This window comes from Lepidochelys kempii, chromosome 2, assembly GCF_965140265.1.
Source record: "Lepidochelys kempii isolate rLepKem1 chromosome 2, rLepKem1.hap2, whole genome shotgun sequence".
In the NCBI taxonomy this organism is placed as follows: Eukaryota; Metazoa; Chordata; order Testudines; family Cheloniidae; genus Lepidochelys; species Lepidochelys kempii.
In genome coordinates, this window is record NC_133257.1 from 184164709 (window position 1) to 184191841 (window position 27133).

General features: G+C 38.3%; 1 protein-coding gene across 8 annotated transcripts in view; it reads right to left on the reverse strand.

Moving 5' to 3' along the window:
- GOLGA4 (golgin A4) overlaps positions 1-27133 on the reverse strand; it is a 133428-nt gene that overhangs the window by 64036 nt on the left and 42259 nt on the right. For all 8 annotated transcript variants that reach the window (XR_012157450.1, XR_012157451.1, XM_073332980.1 and 5 more), the window contains 8 exons: positions 25514-25597; positions 24588-24735; positions 17973-18151; positions 16622-16753; positions 14860-15015; positions 9570-13876; positions 7298-7419; positions 4641-4771 (listed from right to left, as the gene is read on the reverse strand). Coding sequence is in view for 6 of the 8 variants with exons in the window: in XM_073332980.1 (XP_073189081.1) it covers positions 4641-4771; positions 7298-7419; positions 9570-13876; positions 14860-15015; positions 16622-16753; positions 17973-18151; positions 24588-24735; positions 25514-25597 (5259 nt within the window). In the remaining 2 variants the exon portion in view is untranslated. The remainder of the gene's footprint in view (positions 1-4640; positions 4772-7297; positions 7420-9569; positions 13877-14859; positions 15016-16621; positions 16754-17972; positions 18152-24587; positions 24736-25513; positions 25598-27133) is intronic.

The window sequence follows — 27133 nt, forward strand, 5'->3', positions numbered from 1 at the left end:
ATCTACTCTCACATAGCTATAATCTCTGGGGTCTGTGCACCAGACTTAAAAAACAAAAAACAACCACCCCCCACCCTCCCGTCCCCCCAAAAAATACCGATATAAACTAGCCTTCTGCTGCTGAAAGTTATAAAACACACATCTCACTGAATAGCTACTGCTTATGCATACGCTTACAATATTTTTTCCTCAGTACTGCCTAATAACACAGCAGAGGTAGAACAAAGTCAATGCCGCACCCTCCAACTCTGAGCTGTGCTTTTACTGATTAATCTCAACTCACTGGATTCACCATAGATCCAGCTACATTAACTGATATAGTCTTTGTTTCATACTGAATTTGTATTCATACAAACAGTACATGAAGCAATACTAAGGGTCCTGAAGCCAAATTTACAGAAAACATACTACACCACATCTTAATAAACTCTGAAAAATTGGCTGGAATAGTATACCTGTAAATTATGAAATTGTATCCATCCCCAGCTGTACCTAATAAAGTAGCATTGAAGAGATGCTAAAGCTGGAGTTTCTTTGGCAACAGACTGAGCATTTGTCTTCAGAGGGAAACTGACCAGCACAGCTAAAGTGGAATAATGTATTCAGCTATACCTGTCCCAGTATAACTCCCCCATGCGGACACTATTCCAGAATAAAAACGATTTTATTCCAGAAAAATTAACGGAGTAATTATTCCAGAATAAAGTCACTTTTATTCCACAATAGATAGCGTCCACACAGGAGAGTTAAACGAGAATAGCTATAATGGAATAATTATTCTACAACAGCTGGTCAGTTTCTACATGTAGACAAACCAAAGAAGAGTGGAGGACAAAGGTACACAATGAGGAAGAGTGAAAAAAGATGAGGGATAAGCAATGAAGAAGAAAATGGAGGACTAGAGCAGGGATGTGGGCCTCAGACCTCTGTAGAATATCACGTGACGAAACGAAGATAGCATTATTTCCTCATATTCAGTCAATCAATGGCATTTTCCCTGTACAATATAGTTTAGGGAGTATTTTATGACACGGCAGGTTTTAAGAACATCTACTTCACAAAACTCGGCTTAAAACTCCAATGTTGTGCCTCCCCCCCAGTTCTTGGTTGACCAACGGCTAAGAAAATCCTGACCAAATCTGCTGCAGAGAAAGCAGCAGGAAGTTGGCACTGCAATTTAGCTTTGTCTCTGGCGTCTCCTCAAATGTCTTGGAGTTCCAAACCTTTGGGCCCAGTCAGTACTACCAAGAGGGGGACTTTGGTTCTAATGCATGCCACAGCACCTGCACTATAGTCTCACCGTTCTGTAGAGCACTGGCTGTACTTTGGCAATATATAAACCAAATTCTATTCTGATTTCATAATGATGAAATATGAAGATATCAATAAAATTGTAATTTCCCAAATCTTAACCACAAAGCCTGCACTGCATGCACATGGGGGGAATTATGACAAATGAAAGATTACACACTTTAAACGAGATCCTTCATTTTTAACTCATACATAAATCTAGATTAACCTAACTCTAGTGCAACATTCAATTTTTCCTCTAATGAGATATTTTAGTTTGTGTTTTGAAGATCACAGAACACAAATTATAGATTACCATTGACTTGTAAATCCTCTCAATTGGGCGACTTTCATAAACCCTTTATCACACAGTATTTCTCATTAAAGATAAGGAGACACCTGATAAAAAATGCCAGAATAAAAAGTAAATAAAATCATATAAAGTTTAGTAGACTGATCTATTTCTTTGTCTTCTATAATGTCCAGATGTCAAATTACAATCTTTACTGAGATTACTAAATTTCTCTAACTAGTTTTAAAAAGGTAATCACAGATTTATATAGGCAGAAGCACACATAATAGTTTTACAGTATATAGTTCATAAGCAGTAAACAATATAACTTATTTAGTCTTTATACCATAACATGTATAGCTGTTAAAGAACACTGCACATTTTTATACTGCAAGAAACTTGATATGAAATTTGTTGCTCAAACCATAAAGGGGTACTTGAAGGGGCAATAATGGATAGCCATTTTCTCCCTATTAAAGTTAATGTTGATAGCTATATTTCCTATTCCGAGAAGAGATCTTAAGAGTCGACACATTCCCCACCTAATATTTTGCTGAGCTATGATTGCTTTTTAAAAAGTAATCTAAGAAGCAAGATAGCAAACACTTTATTACTTGCTTCTAATAAAGTAATGGAAGCTAACTTCACAGTGCTAAATACAACAAAACCATGCTGCCTGGAAGTGAGGGTGTTAAGATCTGGAACATGTAGAGACAAACAGTTTTCTGTAATTTTCTCTAACATCTGCTCTGTTGTATACACTAGAGGTACTCATCATTACTTATCAGACTATAAAATTCATGAAAAAGAAGAGATGGGTATGTAAAATTCATGTTTGCAGTGTTGTAGCCGTGTTGGTCCCAGAATATTAGAGAGACAAGATGGGAGAGTTACTATCTTTTACTGGACCAACTTCGGTTGGTGAAAGAGACAAGCTTTCGAGCTACACAAAGCTCTTCATATATTTCATTTATTTCAATTGCACAGCAATCAAAATAGTGTAAATACCAAAACATGATAGGAACAAGGCATATCAGAAACCTGAAATTTTAACAAAAGGAATTTTAAAAACATTGAGGAAGCTCTACGCAGACTTTGAAAGGTAGAGCCCTAGTCACAAAAAGTTATACAAAAACTTAGGGTTAGAAGGGACTGCAAGGGTCATCTAGTCTAACCCCCTGACAAGATGCAGGATTTGTTGTGTCTAAACCATACAAGAGAGTGGATGAAAAAAAAAGGTGGGAATACGCCCAAAACACAGAAATTAGAATTATGACAAAAAGGGGTTAACTTTATTGTTATAAATTAGGAAATTAAATCAGGGAAAGTGATTCTGGGCCAAATTCTACCCTGCCTTACACACTTGGCCCATCCACTGAACTCTTCAGGATGTATGAGGTATAAAACCAGAATACGGTCTTCTGCCCTTAGATTCCTTTCTATTTTTAAAATAGAACATAGCCCTCTTAACTTTGTCTGATATGCAGTCCTTCACATTGGTCACTGAAGGAACACTGAAGGGACAAAACCATTTACTTTTTTTAATTGCTACTATGCAACCAACACCATCTTTGATTATTAAACTTGAATCCTTTTAAAACCTCAGGCTACTTCATGCTATTTGTTTACTTTCTGCATTTCATTTTGGAAACTGCTCTTACATTCAGATGCGTGTGCAGATCTTTACATCTAAAAAGTGTAGGCCTGGCTTGACATGAATAAGTAAACACAGGTAGGCCTCATTTTTTGGATGACAGGATTAGAGAGGGGACTAGATCAGCAGGCTGAAAACAGAAAGTTTGTGCCAAGATAAGTAAATAGGTCACTAAGCTAAAAGACAATGTCTGAGCTAGCTAAGATAAGGGTGTGTGGGGGAGGGGGGGTGGACACGGGACACACCGAGGGAACCATTTACTAAGTCCAAGAACACAGACAGCAGTGGACAGAGTATGTTGTACAGGGATTGGTTCCTGTAAAATAACCAAACCAGTCTCAAAACAAGTAATGCAATGTATAGTGAATGTGAGTGTGATGTGTATATAAACTAAGGGGATTTCTGTGTAGCCTTGGATGTGTATTATGTCTGGTACCCACCTACTATGCTTGAGCCTGTTCATCTCAAAAGTAGGTTGATTGTATACCAATAAAGAAACCTCAGTGACAAGTTTGGAGTTGAGCTGAGTGGATAAGGTCTTGGAGGCTATTGAGTGGATAAGCTGTCAGAAACCACCCCAACACTAAGCAGAGCCCTGATTAACTTACTTGGGCTCCGGATTTTATGGACTTCGCTGCCGGATCAAGATCTCAGTTGAGCACTAAAAGCAAACTAGCCTTATTTGTGTGTATAGCCAGCTTCATTTTGGGATTCTCTCGGACTAGCAAAATGCAGAAGCATTTTAAGTGCAAACACTGCAGGGCAGAGGTGGCCAACCTGTGGCTTTGGAGCCACATGCGGCTCTTCAGAAGTGAATATGCGGCTCCTTGTATAGGCACCGACTCTGGGGCTGGAGCTACAGGCACCAACTTTCCAGTGTGCTGGGAAGTGCTCACTGCTCAACCCCTGGCTCTGCCACAGGCCCTGCCCCCACTCCACCCCTTTCCGCCCCCTCCCCTGAGCCTGCCGTGCCCTCGCTCCTCTCTCCTCCGCCCCCAGAGCCTCCTGCACGCCACGAAACAGCTGATCAGGAGGTGAGGGGAAGGAGGGGGAAGGCGCTGATCAGTGGGGCTGCCGGTGGGTCAGAGGCGCTGGGAGTGGAGGAGAGTGGGGAGCTGATGGGGGTCCGCTGATGTATTAATGTGGCTCTTTGGCAATGTACATTGGTAAATTCTGGCTCCTTCTCAGGCTCAGGTTGACCACCCCTGCTGCAGGGGAATATTTAGATCTAAACAAAAAAATTTAATCTGAATTATTAAACCCATAAGAAGCATTTATATAATAATGTGTTTTTAAAAATCTCCTATAAAGATTAAAATTTTTGCCTAAAAGAACCCATTGGGAAGTTTAAAAAACAGAATTATACTGAAATGTAGTGAATCACATCACTCTCAAGAAAGATACCTCAAGGATTTCTTCATACTTTTTTACAGTTCTTTTTAGATCGTCATCTTTTTCAGCAATTTTTCTATGCAACTGTGTTGTCTCTGCATGATGGGTTTCTATCAGTTCAGTTTCCACATCCTGGGCTTTACCTGTTTTTTAAAAAAGTCAAGAAATATCACAACTGAGTAGGTAGCTATATTTTAACAAATAAAAAACAACATCACATTATGACCAAGATTAAAAAGTAAGATTTGAAGTCACTTCTGTAAAGGTGTATGAGAAGGAAAAAAATCTTTCAAGAGGCAAAAATCAAGGAAGTCAAACAATTCATGCTATATATGGTCTAAAAGTAGGGTGTCTCTTTTTTCCAGCCTGAGTGCCGAACAGATTTCAAGAAGGTGAAAGGTCATAATACTTAGCAGCAGATTCAATGCTACTATACTATGTAGGTTTTTATACCATACACATGATCATAGTAACTGAGTGTCATCCAGCTGTGCATTAAGCAACGTGACTATCTGTTGCATGTTTGTTCTCTCATCCTTGGAGTGTCTTTGTTTTGATAAGGGATTTTTTTTTTAAAATATACATGTATTTATGTTAGAGACGGCAAAGTCAAAGAAGTGTGCTTTGCATTTGAATCAAAAGGCAGCGAGGTTTGTGATGGTCCTCAGGAAGTTCATTCCACAGTCCAGGACTGGCCCCGAGAAAGTTGTCTCACAAAGATGAAATTTACCTTTGTTGAAGAGTTCCTCTGTTCCAGGGAATGAAGTTGTTGACATGCTCTTTATCTCAGGACTTTAGGTGGTCTTAAAGCTATCCTGGACCTAGGCCATGGAGAGCCTTGAAGATAAGGACTGAGACCTTGAACTTGACTTGATATTCTATGTGAAGTCAGCATATAGAGCAGAGGATAGGTTTGTTGTGCTCGCAGCAGCCTGTATTGCTGAGAAGCACTGCAGTATTATGTACTAGTTGGGAGTTTCCTAAGCACAGCAGTCTTTGTGCCCAGGTATATCTGATTGTTCTAGTCCAGCCAAGAGGTGATGAAGGCAAGAATAAGTGAGGCCAGGTCTTTATCCACCAGGATGGAACAGATTTTCCTAGCCAACCAGAGACGGTCAAAAGTGTTACCCCGAATGTTGCTATACAAGACCTTACCATCAGGAAAGAATCCAGAAGCATTCCTAAACTAAAGACTTGGTTGACCAATTTTGAGTGTGTACCTTCAACCAAAGGAGACTGCACCATAGCTGCAAACTCTTCAAAATACTTTCCTCTGCCCACCGCCTCACTGATGTCTTGCTTGTTCAGCCAGTTGTTCTATATTCATGAGCTATCTTGTCCGAACACTGGATTATCTCGGTGGTACTGGAGAAGAATCAGCAGAGCTGCATGACTCACCTACCTCGTGCTGGCATTTGAGTCCATTTTGTAAGACCAGTTCAACTTGTGGGTGCATGTAAATGTTGAAAAGAACTAGAGAGACAACTGATCCCTCTGAGACTCCACAAGTGAATGGTCTAGTGGAGGTGGAGTTTCCCATCACTACTCATTGGGTGTCTCCCTCTAGGGATACACCCAACCATTTTAGCATATTACCCTGGACCCTTGTCACCTCTCTTGGATAGGACACCAGTATCTCACTGAAGTGCTGAATGCTAGAGAGAGGTACAAGAGGATAAGAACAGATGTCTAACCTCTATCCATTGACAGGAGATCATCCATGAGTGCCCCTGTAGCAGTTTTAGTTCCATGTCTTGGCCTGAATCTAGAGCCCTATTCTGCCAGGATGAGGGAGCAGAAAACATCTGCAATTCCCTGTCTCAATTCCCCAGGTACAGGGGCATCTCTAGCAAGCACAGAGCCAAAATAACCAATTCCTATGCCTCCCCCTTCCCCTCACAGTTTTAGGCACAGGGGCAGGCAAAGTGTAGATGAAGAAGCATGTTGTGCTTCAGCTATTCCCAGCTGACATATGATCCTTTTGGGACCATTTTCAGCTGGCACAAGTTAGACTGACTCTCAGGGCTAAAAGCTGCAGGGTGCAGCTCAGGGAATGTATTTCCAATTCATAATCAAATATACATTTTCTTAAACAATTGCCATCAAAGACTACAGTCAGACACCCTTGTCTAATGCTTGTTATAAGTGTGTTGTGCTGAAAACACAAATTTTAAAATGCAAACTCACCAACCAAATACATTTACTGTACTTTGACTTTCCTCTCATGTAACAGGTTACAAATCATCTCACGTACCTACAATTTACCTGTAGACATTCCTAAAAAGTTAGGTGTCTTACACACTGGCAGGTGCAGAAATCCACAGCAACAGCTAGGGAACCCAGTCTCTGGGTATAAGAAAGAACAGATGCAAAAGTACAAAGTTTCCAGTGTGCATCTTACAAGCTTTACAATTGCTCCCTAGGCAAGAATAATATTCCCTACTGCGGAAGAAGTTTTTTTTCCCCTGACCTGGTTTTCCTGACCTGGTAGCCCTCTAGGCAGGGCTAACTTCATACAACAATGGCTACTACCCAGATCTGTGACTCTTCCTCCTCTATGATACCCATATGAAACTGACCCCACAAAAGTTAACCTGAAATTGACAAATGTATTTGTAACAGACAACAAAACAACAAATCCATACAGATAACAACAACATTTCACTTACTGATAGTTTCACGTACAGCTGTTTCCAATTCCCTCTCCTTTTGAGCCAGCTGAGTATTAAACTCCCTCATCAACTGCTTTAAGGTGGAGTTGTGCTTTAGTTCATTATCTTCCTGTTCAATTCTGTACAACAGAACAAAAATAGTCAAGAAATTCATTACTGATCTGAAGCGTATGAAGGAAAGACCAAAGGTAGTTTAGTAGTCTCTCCAAGACTCTTACTTAAGCATGGTTTTGCATTGAGGGGAAGGTTGGCTCTGGGATTAATTCCCTGGGGCCCAGGGAGGCTATTTGCTCCTTTCCTATGGGATGCACCTGGAAGACCCAGGTGTTCTGCCAAGATGGAAGAGACCAATAAAAATGAGTCATGGAACTTTTGCTCAGGGAAGATCAACATACTAATGTTCTGTATGTAGACAGCGTTATTAGACAAAACCTGGGTTGAGAAACTGTTAGGGCTCTCAACAGTATACCATGTTTTTCTGACACACAAGCACACACACACACACAGAGGTTTTGGTTTTTTTAAAAATCAGCTTGTACCTCCTTCTTTGAAGTTCACTGCCTGAATTTTCAACTCGATTTTGGGTACAACCTAAGGCACCTTAAAGGTGGGCAACCTTTTAGAAGGTAGGGGAAGCATTCAAAAATCACATTACTTTTGCAAATTTAGGCCCATAGTTGTACTCGGCCTAAATCTTCTTAAGTATCATGTTTTCTTAACCTCCTTTCCCCATTCTCCATTCTGAGGACATGAAAACTGTGTGTATATTTTAAGATGTGTATTGAGAGGCACTTGTTACTCCTGGGGGAATTCTGCGCTACAGCACACATGCATAATTAATGAGCTCTGGAGATTTCTTATTTTGTGTGCAGAAAAAAGCTTCTGCCAAAATGTTGCTGCAGTTCTGCCTTTTTCCCCACCAGAGGGCGATGTGGTGATAGAGTAAAACTGCAGCTCCGCGACAGTGAGGGAAGAGAGAGAGCTGCCTTTGCAGGAGACAGGGGTTATGGAGAGACAGACAGAGTGGGGCTGCTGAGAGGGTCAGACAGGGGCTCATAAAGGCTAGTCGGGGAGGACAGACTGGGGCAGGGGCTGAATGGGAGTGGAGGCACAGGGCCACAGGGGGGAGGGAGGTGCAGAGACACATGGGGATGGGGATGCAGAGCTACATAGTGAAGGGGGTGGCTGGTGGGGGCACAGAGACATATGGACAGGGGAGTAGCTGGGGGGCACAGACACACATGAGGACGGGGAAAAAGAATAGAGGGTGACTGGGTGGGGACACAGACACATGGGGCGGGGGAGAGGGGACACGGGGATGGGCAGGGAATACAGGGAGACACAGGGACAGGGGAGTGGCTTGGGGGGAGCACAGGGACACATGGTGATGGGGAAGGGGATGCAGAGCTACATAGAGACAGGGGAGTGGCTGGGTGAGGGCACATGGAGACGGGGGCAGATGTGTCTGACTGAATGGGAGAGGCTAGGGGTCAGCCAGGGTCTGCATGGGGGAAGATCCCTAACAATCCCCCCCGACTCCCCCAAAAAACTGTTCCATACTTTTCCCACCCACACCCAACAACCCTCCAAGTTCACACCTAGGCTCCTTCCCAGCAATTTACTTCCCTCTAACTCAGCTCCTCCATTACCCCGGACTCTCCCAAGCCTTTGCACTGCTTCTGAGTGGTGCGGAAAATACAGTTCTGTATTGTAGTTTAACTTAATTATTTCTCAGAGTTCTGTATTAATATGCCTAGTAAGGAATCTATTTGTCAAAAAATATTTCCTAAATCTTTTTTGTTGTCTGTATTGTTACAGACATACTTGCTGACAGGTATTTTGAAATAAATGACCAAAAATAATTGAAACTGGTGTGATTATACTGTGTTATTTTGACAAATAAAATATGCAGAATTTTTAAATATTGTGTGCAGAATTTTTAATTTTTGGTGCAAAATTCCACCAGGATTAAGTTGTACAGGAAAGCTGCAAAAACATCACTGAGCCCAAACCAAGAGTGATATATATTTTTTTGCAAAATACTGTACTTTTCCTTGGTTTATGAAACTAAAGCTTATTTTTTCACTTGTTTGTGAAACATTACTTTCAAGTGCTTTATTTTTTTAAAAATAAATCCTTAGTAAAATATTAATCTCTATTTTACTGGTATCAAATAAGCTTAAAAATATATGTATTTATCTTCAGGTTAAAGTGACTAACGATCACTTTAAAAAAAAAAGTTTAATGGACTAAGGAATATAGACGATACCTGATTTTCTGTTCCATTTCTTCTAAAGATTCCTTCTTCATTATATCTAGTTCCTGCTGATGCTCCTTCCGCAACATACGCAAATCCTTCTGTACCTTGCTTATTTCTTTGCGCAGTTTTTGCTTCTCTCTGTCAGCTTCCTCCAGTTTAGCTTGCAACTCCTTTTGCTGAGTCTGCATATCACCAAGTAATTTCTGCAGCTCCAAATCAGACTTAGTCTCTTCTTTTACATTTTCTTCAAAAATTTTCAGCTGGCTATTTCTTTCATCCAACTGCTGCTGGAGACCTTGCAATTTTTCTTCATATTTAAAAGTTACTTCTTCCATCTCAACCTTCCATGCTTCTTTATTCTTTATTATATCATCCTCCAACTCTCTTATCTTCTGATCCAAAGACTGACTGACTTCATCTTTTTCTTGAAGCTGTTTCTGTAAGTTTCCAATCACATTTTCCATACTATGATGTTTTTGTACTTGGGCTTTTAATTCTTCTCTGATGCTTGCTAAGTCATCACCACCTTGTGTGTGTTGATCCAGTAACAAAGAATATTTCTTATTTTTTTCCTCTATTTCTTTCTGGAGCCTTTTGATCACACTTTGTTCTTCTTGTAGCTTTTTCTCAGTACATTCCAATTTTTTAAAGAGTTCCTCCTGTTGGCTTTTCATTTTTAGCTTAGAGTCATTACTTTCTTGTTGCTCGTTCTCATACTTCTGTAATAATCCATCCTTATCTGTTAAGTCTTTTTGTATTACACTTATTTTCTCTTCATACATCTGTCGTACATTCTCTAGCATACTGGCTTTTTCTTGCTCTAAGGAAGTTTTTACATTTTCTACTTTTTGTATTATTTCTCTTTCCAAGTCTGCTGAATCTCTTATTAATCTATTTTTTTCTTCTAAATCCATAATTTTGGCCTCTCTTTCCTGCATTTTTTGTTCTAAATCTTTTAACTGATTTTCCATAGATAGCTTTAACTGTTGTTCCTTTTCTTCCATTTGAGAGGTCAACTGCTTTTTAACAGAAGCTATTTTTTGTTCCGCCTTTTTTTTCAGGTCTGCTAATTTGATAGTGTTTTCTGCATTCATCCTATCTTCCAGCATCTTCAACTCTTCTTCTTTGCTTTTCATCATTGCAGTTTTCATTTGTTCAAATTCTCTCTGCTTTGTATCGAGTTCAGCTTTCACTGAATCCATTTGCTTTTCAAGACTTAGCACTTTTTCTTCAGCCTCCTTGAACCTGTTGTCCTTTTCAACAACTACAACCTCAGCCTGTTGAAGTTGCTGAACAAGCTCTTTTTGCTCACTGTCTCTTCGCTCGTTGTGCCTTTTAAGTTCTTCCATTAAAGAATCATTTTCCGCTGTTTTCCGAGCAATGTGTTCCTCCAGCTCAGCAGTTCTTGCCGTTTGGATTTTTAACTCTGCAGTTAATTCTCCTTCTTGCTTTTCCCTTCTCCTCTGCTTTTGTTCCATTACAGCTTTCAAACTATCTAAATTCCTGCTTTGCTTATCCAGCTCTTCCTTCAGTTGATTTATTTCTTCATCCTTTCCACCAGCTTGGATATTATTTAATTCAAGCTTACTTTGTAATTCTTTAATAGTATTGTGATTCTGGGTAAACCTTAACTGTGCTTTTTTCTTCCATTCTGACAGTTTGTTCATCCAGTGGTCTACCTGCTCCAAAGCTGATGCTTTTTCTTGACTCAGTGACTCAACCCTGGAAGATAATTCCTGCACCTGATTCAATAATTGCAGTTGATCCTCTTGGTGTTGCTTGCTTAACAAAGATATGGCTGCTTCTTTTTCTGTTAAACCTACGCTGTTTTCAAGTTTGACATTTAGTTCAGTCACAAGCTTGTTGAGAGCACAGATCTCAGATTCTTTTTCCTTAAGCTCCTCTCTCATTGAAGTGACACCATTAATATTTTCAGATAATTCTTTCCTTAACTGTGTGATACAAGTTTCCTTCTCTGTTGCAGCCTGTTGCTGATGCCCTCCTTCTTTTTGCAACAGCTCCTTTTCTGTTACAAGTCTTTCAATGTCAGCTTTCATGAGTATAATTACATTTTCCTTATCTTGTAACTGTTGTGTGGACTCCTGCAAAGAGCTATTTACTGCAGTATGATGTTCTGTTATTTGTCTAAGTTGTGTTTCTAGTTCAGGAATTTTACAGTTTTTAATTAATATTGCTTTTTTAATTTTTGTAGTTTGATGCTGACAATGTGCAATTCTGGAAATTACTAAATTAATTTTTTCAGTACATTTTTCAATTACTTCATTGGTTTTAGTTTGCAATAAAGCGTCAGCTTCCTTCCAGTAAATATCTAGCTGTGCTGATAGTTCGCTTGACAACCTCTCAAATTCAATTTGTTTTTGCTGACTCGCCAAATGTTTATCCTCTAGTTTTTTCTCATAATCCTCACGTTCTTTACAGTATGAGGATTCCAGAATTTGGAGTTTTTCATCAGATGTTTTCAGCATATCTGTCAGTTCTGTAACTTTGATCTTGTGTTTTTCTTCCATTGTTTTCTGCTCCCTGAGCTGTTCCTGTAATACAGCCCTGTCCTTCAGAGAGTGACTGAGGTCATCTTCTAGTTTTTCAAGTTGTGCTTTGAGATCAGTTTCACTTTGTGACAAGGTGTTCACCTGTGCCAACAACTGCTTTAGTTGTTTTTGCAATTCATTCCAAGATTCGTCTCTCTTCACTTGTTCTTCCTTCAGCCGGGTGATCTCGATGTTAGTCCCCTCTTTCTCAGCACTGAAGGTGGCAAGCTTCTGTTTCAGGTCTCCAACTTCCTTCTGTTTTTTATGTAGTTCAGTTTCGTGCTTTTCCTTGAGCTCTTCCACATGCTGATTGAGTTTTTTTCCCCATGTTTGAGCAACTTCTTCTAGTTCCTGCCTATGAGCTTCTGCAAGACTTTCTAGTTGCTCCTTCTGATTCATTTCCAGTTTTGACACAGCATCATTTATTCCAGCTGAGCTGGCATGTGCCATTTCCAGCATTTTTGCACTGAAATGTTTCTCTTTCTGACTGAATTCCAACTGCTTGTTTTCAAATTCTTTTTTCAGTTTAGCTTCTTGTTCTGAAAGTTTCTTCTTGAACGTTTCTTGCATCTCTTTTGCTTTTTGTTTGATTTTTTCCATCTTGGTTCCTTGTTGTTTAAAACTATTTTCATATTCAACTTGTAAAGCACTAATTCTCTCCTCTTTGGCTGATATCTTCTGTTTGAGCTCTTCCACCTGTTGACTCTGCTGCTTTTTTAGTTGTTCAAGTTGATTTTCCTTCTCAACCAAATCTCTCTTTGCCTGATCAATTTCTGTACTGAGATCTTTCAGTTGAGAGTCATACTGTTGCTTTAGAGAGGTTATTTTCTGCGTGTTTTCACTCCTCTGGTCTTCCAGCTGCTGCCTCAAGTCATGTACCTGGGATATGTAAGAGTCTAATTCAGTCCTAACTTCATTCAGCTGTGCTTCAGCTCTTACAATCTGTTCTTTAAGATGTGATTTTTCAGCTTCCATATTTGTCAACTTTTGTTGCAGCTCTGTTAACTGTCCTTCATAAACCTTTGCCTGCTCACTGGAGATATTTTCGTGTGACTGGCAGAGGTCTCCTAGTTTAGCAGACACTTGCTTAAGTTCAGCTTCAGATATTTCAAGCGATTCTTTTAGTTTATGTTCTTGTGCTTTTAATTCCTCCAGATGTTTTTCTTTTTCTTCCAACTGTACCTTGAGTTGGTTAGTTTCTTCTATGTGTGCCTTCTCAATTCCTTGGACAGATACGTCATGCTCTTTAACCATCATGTCAATTTTTTCCTGGTAGTGGTTTCTCTGTTGTTCCAGTTTTGCCTCAGACTCCTGCTTTGTTTTATCTACATCATCTTTCAATACAAAGTGCTCTTGTTCTAGGTCATGACGTATTTTTAGTGTTTCTGATAACTCGAAAGATAATGCTTCTAGCTCTGTTTGTTTCACATCAAGCTTTTCTAATGTTTTTGCATTCATCTCTTCTATGTGTGCACGGAAAACTGACTCTTTTTCTTTCAACATTATATCCATTTCTTGTTTATGTTTCTCTCTCAATTTTTCTATTGTGGACTGTTGCTGTTGCTTTAAGATTTGCAGTTTTTCTGTCCAAAGTTCTTCCTCCTGCTGCTTCATGTTTTCTAGCTCTTCCTTGTGCTTTTCAACCATTACAGTAATTTCTTTATTGTGCTTGTTTTTTTCAGACTCTATCAAAGTAGTTAGTTCCTCCAATTGTCTTTTGTCATCTTGTGAATACTTTGCAAGGGAACTTTCCAATTCAAGAATTCTCTGTTGAAAGAAGATTTTAAAAGGTGGTATGAATAAACAATGTTTAATATAAAGAATTGTAATGCCTGCTTAATTATTTACCAGATTCAAATTCTACAAATTCCAACTGTCACCCACTTAAAATAATCATCATCAACAATACACTAAAACAAACAGAATCAATTTGTTTTATGTAAGCCATTTATTGTATTGTCAGTTGTTATTAATTTTGTTTCCACTAAGTTATATGGTAATAATAAAATAAAAGAAGTCCTTCTATTTCACTTATATTAAAAATTTAAATGTGATAACTTCTTTGAAAGGTTTTTAAATAGTTTAATAAATACATGAGGTAATTCATCAGAACTGCTCTGAGCTTGAGAGGCTGATGGCTCTGGTTCCAGTAGTTTGAGTGTCAGCAGGTACTCAGTAGCAGTCGCACACATCTGCTAACGTACCTTATTTCTGGCCTTTACACTGTTGATATTGTAATCCTTGACCTCTTTTGAGCACAAACTGCCAATTTAGAATAATTCTGTAGTGGTTTAGTAATGTATAAAACATCCGTTAGGTAACAAGTAGATAAAATTGTTTTACTTGTGACCTAAAGGGTCAGATCCTTCAAACTCTCACTCAAGCAAAGTCTTATTCACTTGATCATTATTTATTATTAACATTTATATCATGGTACCACCAAGAGGCCAAAAAGATTGACCTCTTTGAGCGAGGCAAGCTATACAAAAATTCTGCCTGGGGAATACAAGTTCATGCCCTAGGCATGAATATGAAACAAGCATATTTCCATGTTCTGCCATTTAACGCTCCACAAAATTATAAACTGCAGCACATCATGGTAACAGTTTAATTTCTGGTGCTGCAAAAATATATGTTTTAAGTATGACAGTCTTTCATCATAGCCAATTCACATAAGTCTACCATATCTACTAGCATGAAACTTAATATGCAGAAAAGTGGTTAGTTAAAATTTTGACTATTTTACTCACAGTTCTAGATGTCTGTATTTCTTGCTGCATGTCCTGAAGTTTCTTCTCATACTCTGATTGTATTGCTTTTTTCTGCAGTTCTAATTCTTCTAATGCCAGGGATTCCTGTTGCTCTTTTTCTTGTACTGTCTGTAAACACTCGCTTTGACTTTTTTCCTGTGTCAAAAATTATGAATAAAACAATATTGCACAAAAGCAACCTCCAGTAAGTAACTCTTTTTACACCATGATATGGTTCTAAAAAGCAATTATCAAAAGAAAAGGAAATCTCATTTCAAAGGACTATATAACTACATTTTCTACCACAATCAACTTTGTTTTTCATATCAACATAAACATAAAATTTGCAAAATCCCCACACCAGCAGTAAATAGAAAGTTTTGTCAGGTAAATAGGCACAAGCTAACATACTTATAATCCACCATCTTCTGCAGAATCTATACTTTCAAATAAAAATTAAGCTTCTAATCTTCATGATTGAGAAAACAATCATAAAAATGTGAACTGAGTGTTAATGCAGCCTAATTGTAACCGTGTTGGTCCCAGAATATTAGAGAGACATGGTGGGTGAGGTAATATCTTTTGTTGGACCAACTTCTGACCTGAAAAAGGGCTCTGTGTGGCTCAAAAGCTTAGAACATAAGAACGGCCATACTGGGTCAGACCAAAGGTCCATCTAGCCCAGTATCCTGTCTTCTGACAGTGGCCAATGCCAGGTGCCCCAGAAGGAATGAACCAAATAGGTAATCATCAAGTGATCCATCTAATCGCCCATTCCCAGCTTCTGGCAAACAGAGGCTAGGGACACCATCCCTGCCCATCCTGGCTAGTAGCCATTGATGAATCTATCCTCCATGAACTTACCTAGTTCTTTTTTGAACCCTGTTATAGTCTTGGCCTTCCTAACATCCTCTGGCAAGGAGTTCCACAGATTAAGTGAAAAAATATTTCCTTTTGTTTGTTTTAAACTGCTGGCTATTAATTTCATTTGGTGACTCCTAGTTCTTGTGTTATGAGAAGGAGTAAACAACACTTCCTTATTTACTTTCTTCACACCCGTCATGATTTTATAGACCTCTATCATATTCCCCTTCAGTTGTCTCTTTCCAAGCTGAAAAGTCCCCGTCTTAATCGCTCCTCATATGGAAACTGTTCCATACCTCTAATAATTTTTGTTGCCCTTTTCTGAACCTTTTCCAATTCCAATATAATCTTTTTGGAGATGGGGCGACCAAATCTGCATCCAGTATTCAAGATGTGGGCATACCATGGATTTATATAGAGGCAATATGATATTTTTTGTCTTATTATCTATCCCTTTCTTAATGATTCCCAATATTCTGTTCACTTTTTTGACTGCCACTGTGCACTGAGTGGATGTTTTCAGAGAACTATCCACAGTGACTCCAAGATCTCTTTCTGGAGTGATAACAACTTGTCTCTCTCACCAACAGAAATTGGTCCAATAAAAGATATTACCTCACCCATCTTCTCTCTCTGAGTGTTAACACAACTGCAGGTGCTGGCCGATTCAAGTGACTCATTATCTCAATTAAGCAGCAAGGCATATAAAAACCAGCTGCAGTATCCATACTGAATGTCTCGGACTCCTGGATTGTCTGGGATACACTTACCAGGGTCCAATAGAGATTACTGAAAGACAGTGAGATTTAGGGGTGAGATAAGGGTTTACCATACAGACAGACTTCTATTCCCACCCAGCTCTGCCAGAAGTAACCTTGTACATTGTAGGGATGCTTACAAGAGCTGCCCTCATCTTCTCCTGGAACTCCTTTTCTTGAGCCTGTAATCTCTCATTTAGCTCCTGCTCTTTGGTAGCCAGATCTCTTTTATGCAATTTCTCTAGCTCAGCAACACGCTCTTCTGAAGACTTCTGTAAATCAATAAACAAACGTCCCTTGCATTATTTCTCATATAGTGGAGGAACAATGCCACTGTGAGTAACAAAGGGAATTGTCTAATTGCTTCCCTTTAATAGGCAACATGTTACTCAACATGCATAAGTAAAAGACATTAAAATTACATATTAAAAGAATAATCCCAAAGAAGAAGTTATTTTAAAGTTTCTGAAATGCTTTTCCATGCTCTGTCACCTCATGCATAGTGCTAGTGACAGAATAACCAAACTCTGAGGTCTTTCCCAACCATGCTCCCAAATCCATTTATGGTTTTAATTTTTTTTAAATTGGAGAAAATTCTCTCACAGCTTTAGGATATAAGCTACTGTCTGTAGCTCCCTTTCTATGCTCAGTAAGTCAGTTTCATAAGCCAACATTCAGGACAAAGCTCAGCTGGTGAAATCATAACCAGAGATACCGTTTAGTCAGATTTGAAGGCCTACACAGGTAGGTAAATTATTTATGTAAACAAGTTTATAAATCCTCCCCCAGCTACAAACCACATTCACCTAAAACACCATATTAGAACTATAGTGTGGCAATCTATTACCATAGAAAAGTTAATAACATAATAAATAAACACAAGAAATTGCTATTCAAATTGAAAATTATTAGAAAAATAAGATGGAGGAACACAGATTTATATCCAAATACAGTGGATGGAATGAGAGCACATTCTACAAAAGCACACACTGTGGCAGGCTTTTAAAATCTTTAGACTTGTTAGACTAAAAATGCTCAATAAAAAGTACTCTAGTTTAAAAATCATAACCATAATAGAGACGAAAAAAACCCTGATATGTTAACCATACTCCGCTTTCCTTTGTAACAAACAGCACTGGAATATTTTAAGAAGCCAGTAGAAAAGCGGTGTCTATCGTGACTATTTCAGGTGCGCTGCCAGAGACACTGATTAAACAGCGTGCAACCAAGAGGTCAGTTCTGAGCCGTTTGTGTGCATTTCCTTTCACATCCTAATGTTGAGGTTTCACAGGCTGCCAGAGAAAGGGACAGATTAATTTGGGAAGGTTTAAACTACTGCAGTATTTTATTACTGAACACATTTTTCCTTAGAATTTATTTTTTTTCTATTAAACAGCGAGGAGTTTGAAAACAAGCCCGGATACGTTAACACATTTTAATTTAAAGCATTAATTTAAAAACAAATGATACATACTCAGCCTTAACTTTTACCTTCATAATCTCAACCACCTCCTGCTTCACCCTGGTTAACTCTTGTTGAAGGTTTACACGTTCTTCCTCACTTGTTTTTTCTATTGCTTTAATTTTTTCATCCATCTCTGCTTGCAGCTTTTTCCGTGCTTCCTCTACCTTTTGGGCTGTACTCAGAGCCTTCTCAAGCTCTTCAAATGCTGCAAGAAAGAAAACAAAGATATTTCATATTCCAGAAATAATTATTTTCCTTGACATGTGCGCAGGGCTCCTACTGACTATAAGTTACACACCAGACAGAAGAATCTGACCCTAACAATCCACCGTATGCTAACATGGGCTCATTAATCAGGAAGGGGAAGAGAACAGAACAGTAGTTGCGAATTCCTAGACCACTACTGCATTTAGGTTACTATATATTTTGCTCACCCAGAATCAGAATGAAGTGCGCCAACTATAAACATATTAAACCACAGCTCTTCCTCTAGCTTCATATCCTGACTAACTGAAAAGGACTGAAGAATGCGCCATGAAGAAAAGGTAACTTATCACCAGTTTATTTTAAAGAAATCTTCCACTAGAATTATTGGTAGAATAAGTAGAAAGCCAGGACTGGAATGTATATCCACTTATCGTTACATATTTTTATTATGTATTAAAAAACATCCAGATATTTTACTTGCCCATGAGTTTGAAAGGTGAAAGACACTTTGCATTTATGGTGTTTGAATTACATTTAAAAATAAAGCTTTTAACTATAATCTTCATTTCTGAGCCTACTCCTGCATTTCCAAGAGACTTATTTTCTTAAAATAATTATGTTCACCCAAATTATGACTTTTTGGAGTTAATTTCTTGAGAAAGCTTTTTTGTGAGTCCTCATAATGGGAACTAGAAAGTGATATTTTTTCTGACAGTAGCAAAACACTGACTCAGATTTTTTTTAAAACCTCCCTCCTGCTTTAATGATCAGAAGAACTGAAGTGTTTAAATACATTATAAACATTAAAACCACTGGAGATTCTTTTCTGCGCGTTTTTATATATAGTAAACCAATATAAAACAGGGTGGAAATGTACACTCTGCTCAGTCAGCGCTGCTAAAAAGAAGTGCACAGAGCTCTAAGACAAACAGCTCTGCTAGTGCACAACCCTGCAGCCCAACCAGGCATGCACCTTCTGGGGTCAGCAATAGTCCATATCCCCTATTCCACTTTCGCCAGTGCATATAAATCAAATATGGACTAGGGTTGTGACCTTTCTAGCTGCTGGTAACTGGACCCCCGAGGCCCTGTCCTCTACCCAGTCTCTTCCCCCAAAGCCCTTCCCTTGCTTCATCTCTTCCCTTGAGGCCATGGCCCTTCTTCGCCTCTTCCCCAGACCCTGTCCCCTTTTCCACCTCTTCCCCCAAAACCCCATTGCATGCTCTTTGCCCCCATCGAGTGCTCCTTCCCCCCATCCCTCGTTGTCGCTTCTTGGATCATCTCTACCTCCCTCCTCACCCGCTAGGCTCCCTCTGCTCCAGGGCTGGGACAGGAGCTGCTGCAGCCTGACAAGGAGTCTGCCTGCAGGTAGGAGACAGCCCTGGCTGAGCAGGGGCTGGTGCAGGCTAATGACCCAGCGCTTACCTCTGCCCCATGGTAACCTACTTTTGGTGTCTGATCTGTACATCTGACCCAGACTGCCAGGTCCTCTTTTCGACTAGACTTTCTGGTCAAAAATCGGGCACCTGGCGAACCCTACTATGGATACAGCCTGCACTGGTGCACTTGCAGGGGCTAGAGTGATCTCCCTTACTTTCTCCTGCAAACCTATGTATAGCCGGCTATAGTTTGTCCGTAAGTCCTTTACAAAGAGTATCCACAATGCCAGTGTCACAAATTACTTTTTTTTAAAAAGTAACAGTTTTTACCAGAAGTAGATTCAGAAATAAAAACTGCCATTAAAAATTTCAAATTTATTTAACTTTTTATTCATAAGAGCATCTCACACTTTCAACACTTGGGCTGAGTAATATACGCTGCAATGTCATGTAAGCCATTTGTTAATTACTGGGGGGAGTGCATTTGCCATAGCCTGCAGATCCATCAGATAAAAGATTTCAAGTTCACACTAGGACTGACTACTAAAATGTAGCAGTTTAGCAACATGCAGCAGGCCAGCTCCGTCACCATAAGCAGAAGCACAATGCTGAGGGGAAAGTTAGATAAGCTGGTGGATAAAAGGTGAAGGGTACATGACAGCACAAGGAAGCAACACTTCACAGGAAGACATTCTGTTCTCTAAAAGTGAAATTCTATGCATCTCAGGCACTTCTGGTATATAAGCAAGAACCTAATATTTTTATTCAAGGTAGTTAATTCTAGTGTAATATGACACTCAAGTGATCATTTCAAACCAGCAGGAGGTTAAACTAGCCTCCTTCCAGTTAAACAAAACTGACTAATTTTGCACCTATCAGGACTTGTTTTTTCCCTACTGAGGCTATAAAACTGTAATAATAAGCCTTGTTTGTTCATTAAAACATCTCTAGGCTGAACCCAGAAAGCAAAGTTATCTTTGTCCTTCTCTCCACTAGCACAGGGACTACTAAAACAGACATGTTAAAATACAAACGTTTGGAACAACATTAAAGTTAATCCTCTGTAACGTATCTCAGCAAAACAAAAATTTAAGAAATATAGCAAACAATACTACAGTCTAGCCTTGCAAAATCCCATTCACCAGCTCACCCTCGTCAAATAGGCATCTTTTGTGTCCATTGTGACTAAAGCCATCAATGCTGCAGAATCTAAGCTTTCATTTTTTTTAAAAAAAAGTCTGTGTTAGAGGAAAAGTAGGGTAACTTTTATTATTTTTACCACCACCACCAGCCCTTGCACTGGCAAGTTCTTGACAATTTTTTAAACACTGCTCTACAACAGTAAGTACACATGGTGAAAATATCTAATTTTTTAAAATTTCATTTAATGTCAGTCTGTATTATCAAGGGTTCCTGATAACCAATACTTCAAGAGTACTGATGCGGTAATCTTCAACTAAAATACCGCCAAGTGGCGAAAACTAGAGAATACTGCACTGAGCATGGATATGAAAGAGACTGAGGAAATATAAATTTCATCTGTTTCAACCAACTCACAACTGCAGAGAAGAGCAACTCAAATAAGCAATATGACAGTTACACTCAATATACTTATAGTGGTTGTTTTGTGCATTTAACCTAATATTAAGAAATGCATATACTAGAATTCTTATTAAGCATGCTCTTGTTCTCTGTATACCATGAAGGGTAAATTAAAGGAGAATTATTTAAATTGTCAAAATGAATACCAGTATGACCTACAAAGAGATGGAAAAACAAAACACTATATAATTTGCCTAATAAAGGCAGAAATAATTGCATGATTCTACTTGGTACTAAAATAGATTATTGTCTTTAACATTAAATGGATATCTAGAGTGTTCAAAATGTTGAATAGTGAGGACTTATGCCAACTATTTAATAATATGTAAGAGACTGAGGTTTTCAAGTGCAAGTTTACAAACACCCTGGCTACTTTTGATAAATTGTAACTTGACAGCCAAATATTGCAGGGATTTAGAAAGTTAGTTACAATTTGTTTAGGTAAAAGGACTGAAGTTTGACATTGCCTGAGAAGCACAGAATTTACTTTGTAGAGCCTGATTCAAGCACCCATTGTGTGATGTAAGAAAAAGAGAGCCCTTACCCCAGTCCTGTTCATACAAGGCTTGGGAAAGGCACCACAATTCACTTATTGGCATGTGTGGATGCACAAAAATAAGATGCTCTGTGAGATTTCAGTATATAATGCACCCTGACTACAAGAAGTTGAACTGTAATTATCAAATAGGGAGATTTACATACTTGTGATTTTATGTAATATTTATTTACAAAATAAGCTTATATATCATGTTGCAACATAATCATACATAATAGTGAATATTCACCAGTTTAAGTTATTTGTATCAAATGAAATAATGGTCCATTTCATCAAGGTCACCTAATTAAAATGATGGTTTAACTATAAAGGAAAAGCTACAAAGGAAAGAAAGTGAACAGATTTATGATTCCAGGTAAGTTAAAAATACAGCCTGACATATTATAACATGCTGTATTTAAACAGATAAATCGTCACTATGAATGATACAGTAGCTATACAAGTGTAATGAAAGTAAGTTTGCACCTATCTTAGCCATATCTTACTTAACATAAAACAAATTTTCTTTCCACAAATATTCACTTTCACGTTCCCTTCTGGTTAAGTAACAATACTTTGTGAAGATAAACAAGTCTAGGAATACAGACATTCACCAAAATTGGCAACATGGTGAAAAGAGTATGGAACTTCAAGGACTTAGTGTGCTAAACAAAATGTACAGGCCTGTCATAAATGCATGTAATAGTAATATTACAGTCATTACAGAAGAAGGCTGTGGCCTAAAAGCCACATCAATTGCTCTATTACAATTAGTAATGAAGTAGTTTTACAACTTACAATTATAGTAATTTAATGCTGCTGAATCAAACTGTATTTTAAATAGTGTGTGACACTTTCATCTTAAACTGAACCTCGACATGACTGATTTTAGTCTTCATCCTGAATGATTTTCTAGAACGCACAAAGCAAGGAAAACCGAATAAAGGGGAAAAGCACAGAAACATCTCTCAGAGCTACTATTAACAGAAATTTTCTGTACTCTAATTTGATTACTAGCTTTCTATCACTTGAAAACTAGGATCCAATATGACACAGCAAATGATCCAGAAGCCAAAACCATTCTTATTTTCATAGCGTGTTCAACAGTGTAGAACACTGTGCCCTCAAACCCATAGAAAGATCAATACAGCGAATGCAAGTGCTTACATGCTAACAGGACTGATACATCAAAGTGGTTTGTGGGTGTGCTGTTGGTCGGGGGGGGTTTTTTGGTTGTTGCTGCTGTTTTGGTTAAAAATAGATTTGGGGTGGAAATCTCACTTTCCCAAAATGCGGTGCTCAGCATAACACCCCCTGTAGGTCAAATTGTGTGCATCACCACAACAGTTAATTTTGCGAAGTACCAAGGGAATCATCCCTATCCTATTTTGAAGCTCTAAGTAAACCAAAAGAAGAAGCTATTTACGGACTAGTCTCCATACTACAAGACATACAACTGGTTTCAATTTTTTCAATGTTCTATTTCAGATAGCTACGGTAAAATACTTCATTCCTACAGGTGTACTAATTAAAGCACATTTTTCCTGCTAAGAGAAGTTAAAATACTACCAACTAACCTGTATGCACTTATTTTGAAAGAAACATTATTAAAAGCAAATACTACAAATTACACTTTACAATCTCTGAAAAACATTATCAAACCCCAATTTTATAAAACCCTGATGCTAATATTTGCTTAGTTTTGAAATCTGGTTCTTATAAAGCTAAAAATAAATAAAAAAAAATCTAACAACTGGAAAAGTGGGTTTTCTAAGCCAGATGTTTGGTGTTTTCACAAGTTTTCCAAAGGTTTGCTAATAGACCATCTATGGAATTATATTTATTTTCTGTTTACCTTTTTTGGCTTTAGATGCTCAGTCAGTTTCTTTGCATCACTCAGAACGTACATGATTTACTCATGTTGTAAATCCTTCTTTATAAAGTTCTGTTCTAATTTTACCGAAATATAAAGTGAACTGCAATAAAATTTCTGAATCTGAACTTCTCATTAGATCGTAGCAACAGAATACATTTGTAATGTGCAGTTTATGCAGATTAAACTACTCATTTTTATTAGCTGCATTAAATGCAACTTTCAGATGAAGTTTCTCAAAATGATTATGAAAGCAAACTGAATGCAAATAAAACTAAACCTTCTATAAGCTGTGCGGTACAAGGTCTCATTTTATTTTCCAAGGAATACATTTCCAAGGAATATAGTTTGGCTGTTAAATTAGTGCTAAATTAGCATGCACATTTAATATGTTACCCATTTTCTTGTAAAGAAAACTGATATGTGTATTTATATAACAAAACAGTTTAAAGCCTGGAACAAATAAATTATGCTTTGTGTTTATGTTCAGCTAGAAATAAATTAGGGGATGTTTCTGATACTAATACTTTGAGGCATGGTCATAGGTTCTCCCCTAAAATGTAAAAGCCTCACTTGTTTCATCTTCTTCCCCACTCCACTCTCATATGTACATTCTCTCCTACGGTTGAGGTTACGGAAAATATGTACTACACTTCTGACAAAAATGCACTAATATTTTTCCCCTCCAATTTTCTCTGCTGAAAACTATACAAACCCACCAAATCACAGCAATCTTTCCTCGTGCAAAAAGGGATAGGTATGGTTGTCGTTCAACAATATTTCATCATTGGATTAGTGAATGTGGATGTCAAAGAAAACAATATAAAATGTTCTCAACCTCTAGTTATATTGGGAGGCAGAGACCAAACTGAACTTGCTTCCCCTACATAGCAGTGATATTAGTAGGAAGGGGTAGAAGAACTTTAGCAGGACAGGGAATTGTTTTAATACAAAGATGAGATGACTGATGAGAGAGTGCAGACAGACCATGCTGAAGCTTTTTCCCATTCAAACATAAAAGCCAATAACCTCCAGAATTTCTTACCAGCTTTTTCAGATTTTTCTTTCTGTTCTCGTAACTCCTCGCCTTGGGTAGTTATCTGCTTGATATGAGCACGCAGCTGAGCAATTTCCTCTTCCTTCATTTCCATAGTTTCATGCATTTGTCGTTTTGTCTCTGCTATTACCATGCCCTAGGTAAGAAATGCTTCAGGTGAGACTAATACATAAATACATAGCATGTGCCAATCCATAAGGATCATCACAAACCTCACCACCTTCTGTTCTTAGACCTTGTATTCTCTAATCAACATATAGCAGAGCGTGTGTGTGTGTATGTGCATGTGTGTATTTATATATATAAAAATAAAAACCCAAAGCACTCCACTGCATACATCTTTCTCTAGGGAAAAGATGAGAAAACAAAAATGTGACAGTCATTAAGTCACAATGCTTAATACACTACTGGAAGGCACTCATATACTGGGGTGATGAGTGCAGTACATATAAGAACCCATATAAAATAGAAGCCATTAAAACTCTTCCTATCTCAAACACATGATGGGTATTATTACTTCACTGATCACTTTTTACCATATATGTACATTTCCAAATCACATTTTAGATACTATTTTTTGCATAACCTAGCATTATAACTATCAGTTAGAAATTCACCTAGACTACTAATCACTGTGCTGTGTCTTTTAAAAACATGTCCCAATCAGCTCTAAACATTCTTCCAACATCAAATCTGAACTACTAGTCAACCATACCAAAGCATTTACAAAATACTGCCTGCTAACACCAGTTTAACTTTTAACAAGCTAACAAAACATTATTAATCTGAAATGTAAAATAAAACCAAACCACTACTAAGAGCAGTTGTAATAGAACTAGAGGTCAGACAGTTTGAGCTTGTATAAATTTTATCCCAAAGCTGAAAGTTTAAAGAAAAAACGCTGCCTTATTTACCTTATCTTGTTCTAGCTGCTCAATCAAATTCTTTGCATCGCGCAATTGAGTAATCAGTTTAGTTTTCTCAGCCATGTGAAGCTCCTGAAAAACCACAAGAGATGAAAAAGAGTTCAGCATTCCCACCATTAAGAAAAAGTTTCCTCTTTTTCAAGTCCGGATAATGCAAGCAAAAGTCCCTAATTGTGAGACAGAGAAGAAACTAGATTTTGTGCTGTTTCTAAGCAGCCTATCACACAACTCACAAGCCAGGGCAAGGTACTTGCCAGTCCCTGTTGTAGTTTAAACATCTCTGAGGGGTGGTCTAAATTTTGGCAGCCTCCCGAGGCTATCCTGTGGCTGGCAGTGTTACCCAGAATATCTGCAGAGCCACATGATGCAAACCCATCCCAGACATACCACCCCCACCCCCATCCCAAGGCTCGAAAATGGGTCTGAAGAAGGCAACATTACAGCTGCCTTCCACAGTTCTTGTGCTGGAAGAATCCTTTCCTATGCCCAAAAGCCAGTTTATGTTGATCCAGCCCTTTTACTTGGTATAAGCCAGGGTGAGGATAAGAATCTCACCCAAGAAATGGAAACAAGATTCAAATGCTCATCGCCCTAAAACAAAATAGGCAAACTATTATAAATACATTCTGCACTTACTAAGAAATCCCATGTCTATTTTGATATGTTAAAAAAAAATCTGAAAGCAGGAACTTTATATCTATCCACTTCTTCCTTCATACAAGCTATCTTTAGGTAAGACGTTCCCTTCATTATACTAAGCCTCAAAATATTTCTTAATACTTCACTGTGTTTTTGCTGTTAGTGAACTGCAAAAAAAACTTGTTTTATATCTTGATATGTTCTTTCAGACATGTATCAGTAGCTTTTTATTTTTTCATTTTTGTGCAGTATTCTATTCCAACTACCATAGATGTCTAGCTTTTCCAGTGACACAATTGTTTAAATATTAAAATATTACAGTGATTAAACTTCTGACTTACAAGGAAAATTTCTGAGTCTGGGTGATATAATATAGTTGTGACAAAACACTAAAATGAAACTTTTAAAAAATTTAGTTAAGGTAGAGTTAATAGTGAAAACATCAACTGAAAACACTATTAGAACTTCGCAGTTTTAAGATACCAAATGTTTGAAAGTCAGGAAATTTGAAGTGAAGTTTCTCCAAACAACCTAACCTCTGAATCCATATGCCTGTCACCAACCCAATTATAGGGAATATTGGTCTAAGTATTAGATATTTACTTTTCACATCTGACTATAAGTGAAAATACTCCTTGCTTAACTGCTGGTTCAGAGAGTCTGCACTTCTTCCTCTACAGCCAACTACGAATCCTCTGACCTTTTCTGGGATCCCTCCTCCTCTGCCCCAGCATCTGCAATGACCTCCTGACTTCTGCTGTCCCCTACTACTCACCCTCACAGAGGCCTATGATATAGCTATAAGGAAACTTCTTGCCCTAATTTTCCTCCTGCTAAGACAATGATCACCCAGGCCCATTATGGCTTCCTGCCTCCCCATGAACATCTAAAGATGGAGGCAGATGGTGAGTGAATGCATGGTTGGCTGAGCAACACACACCTAGATGGGAGATGAGCCTTCTACAGGGA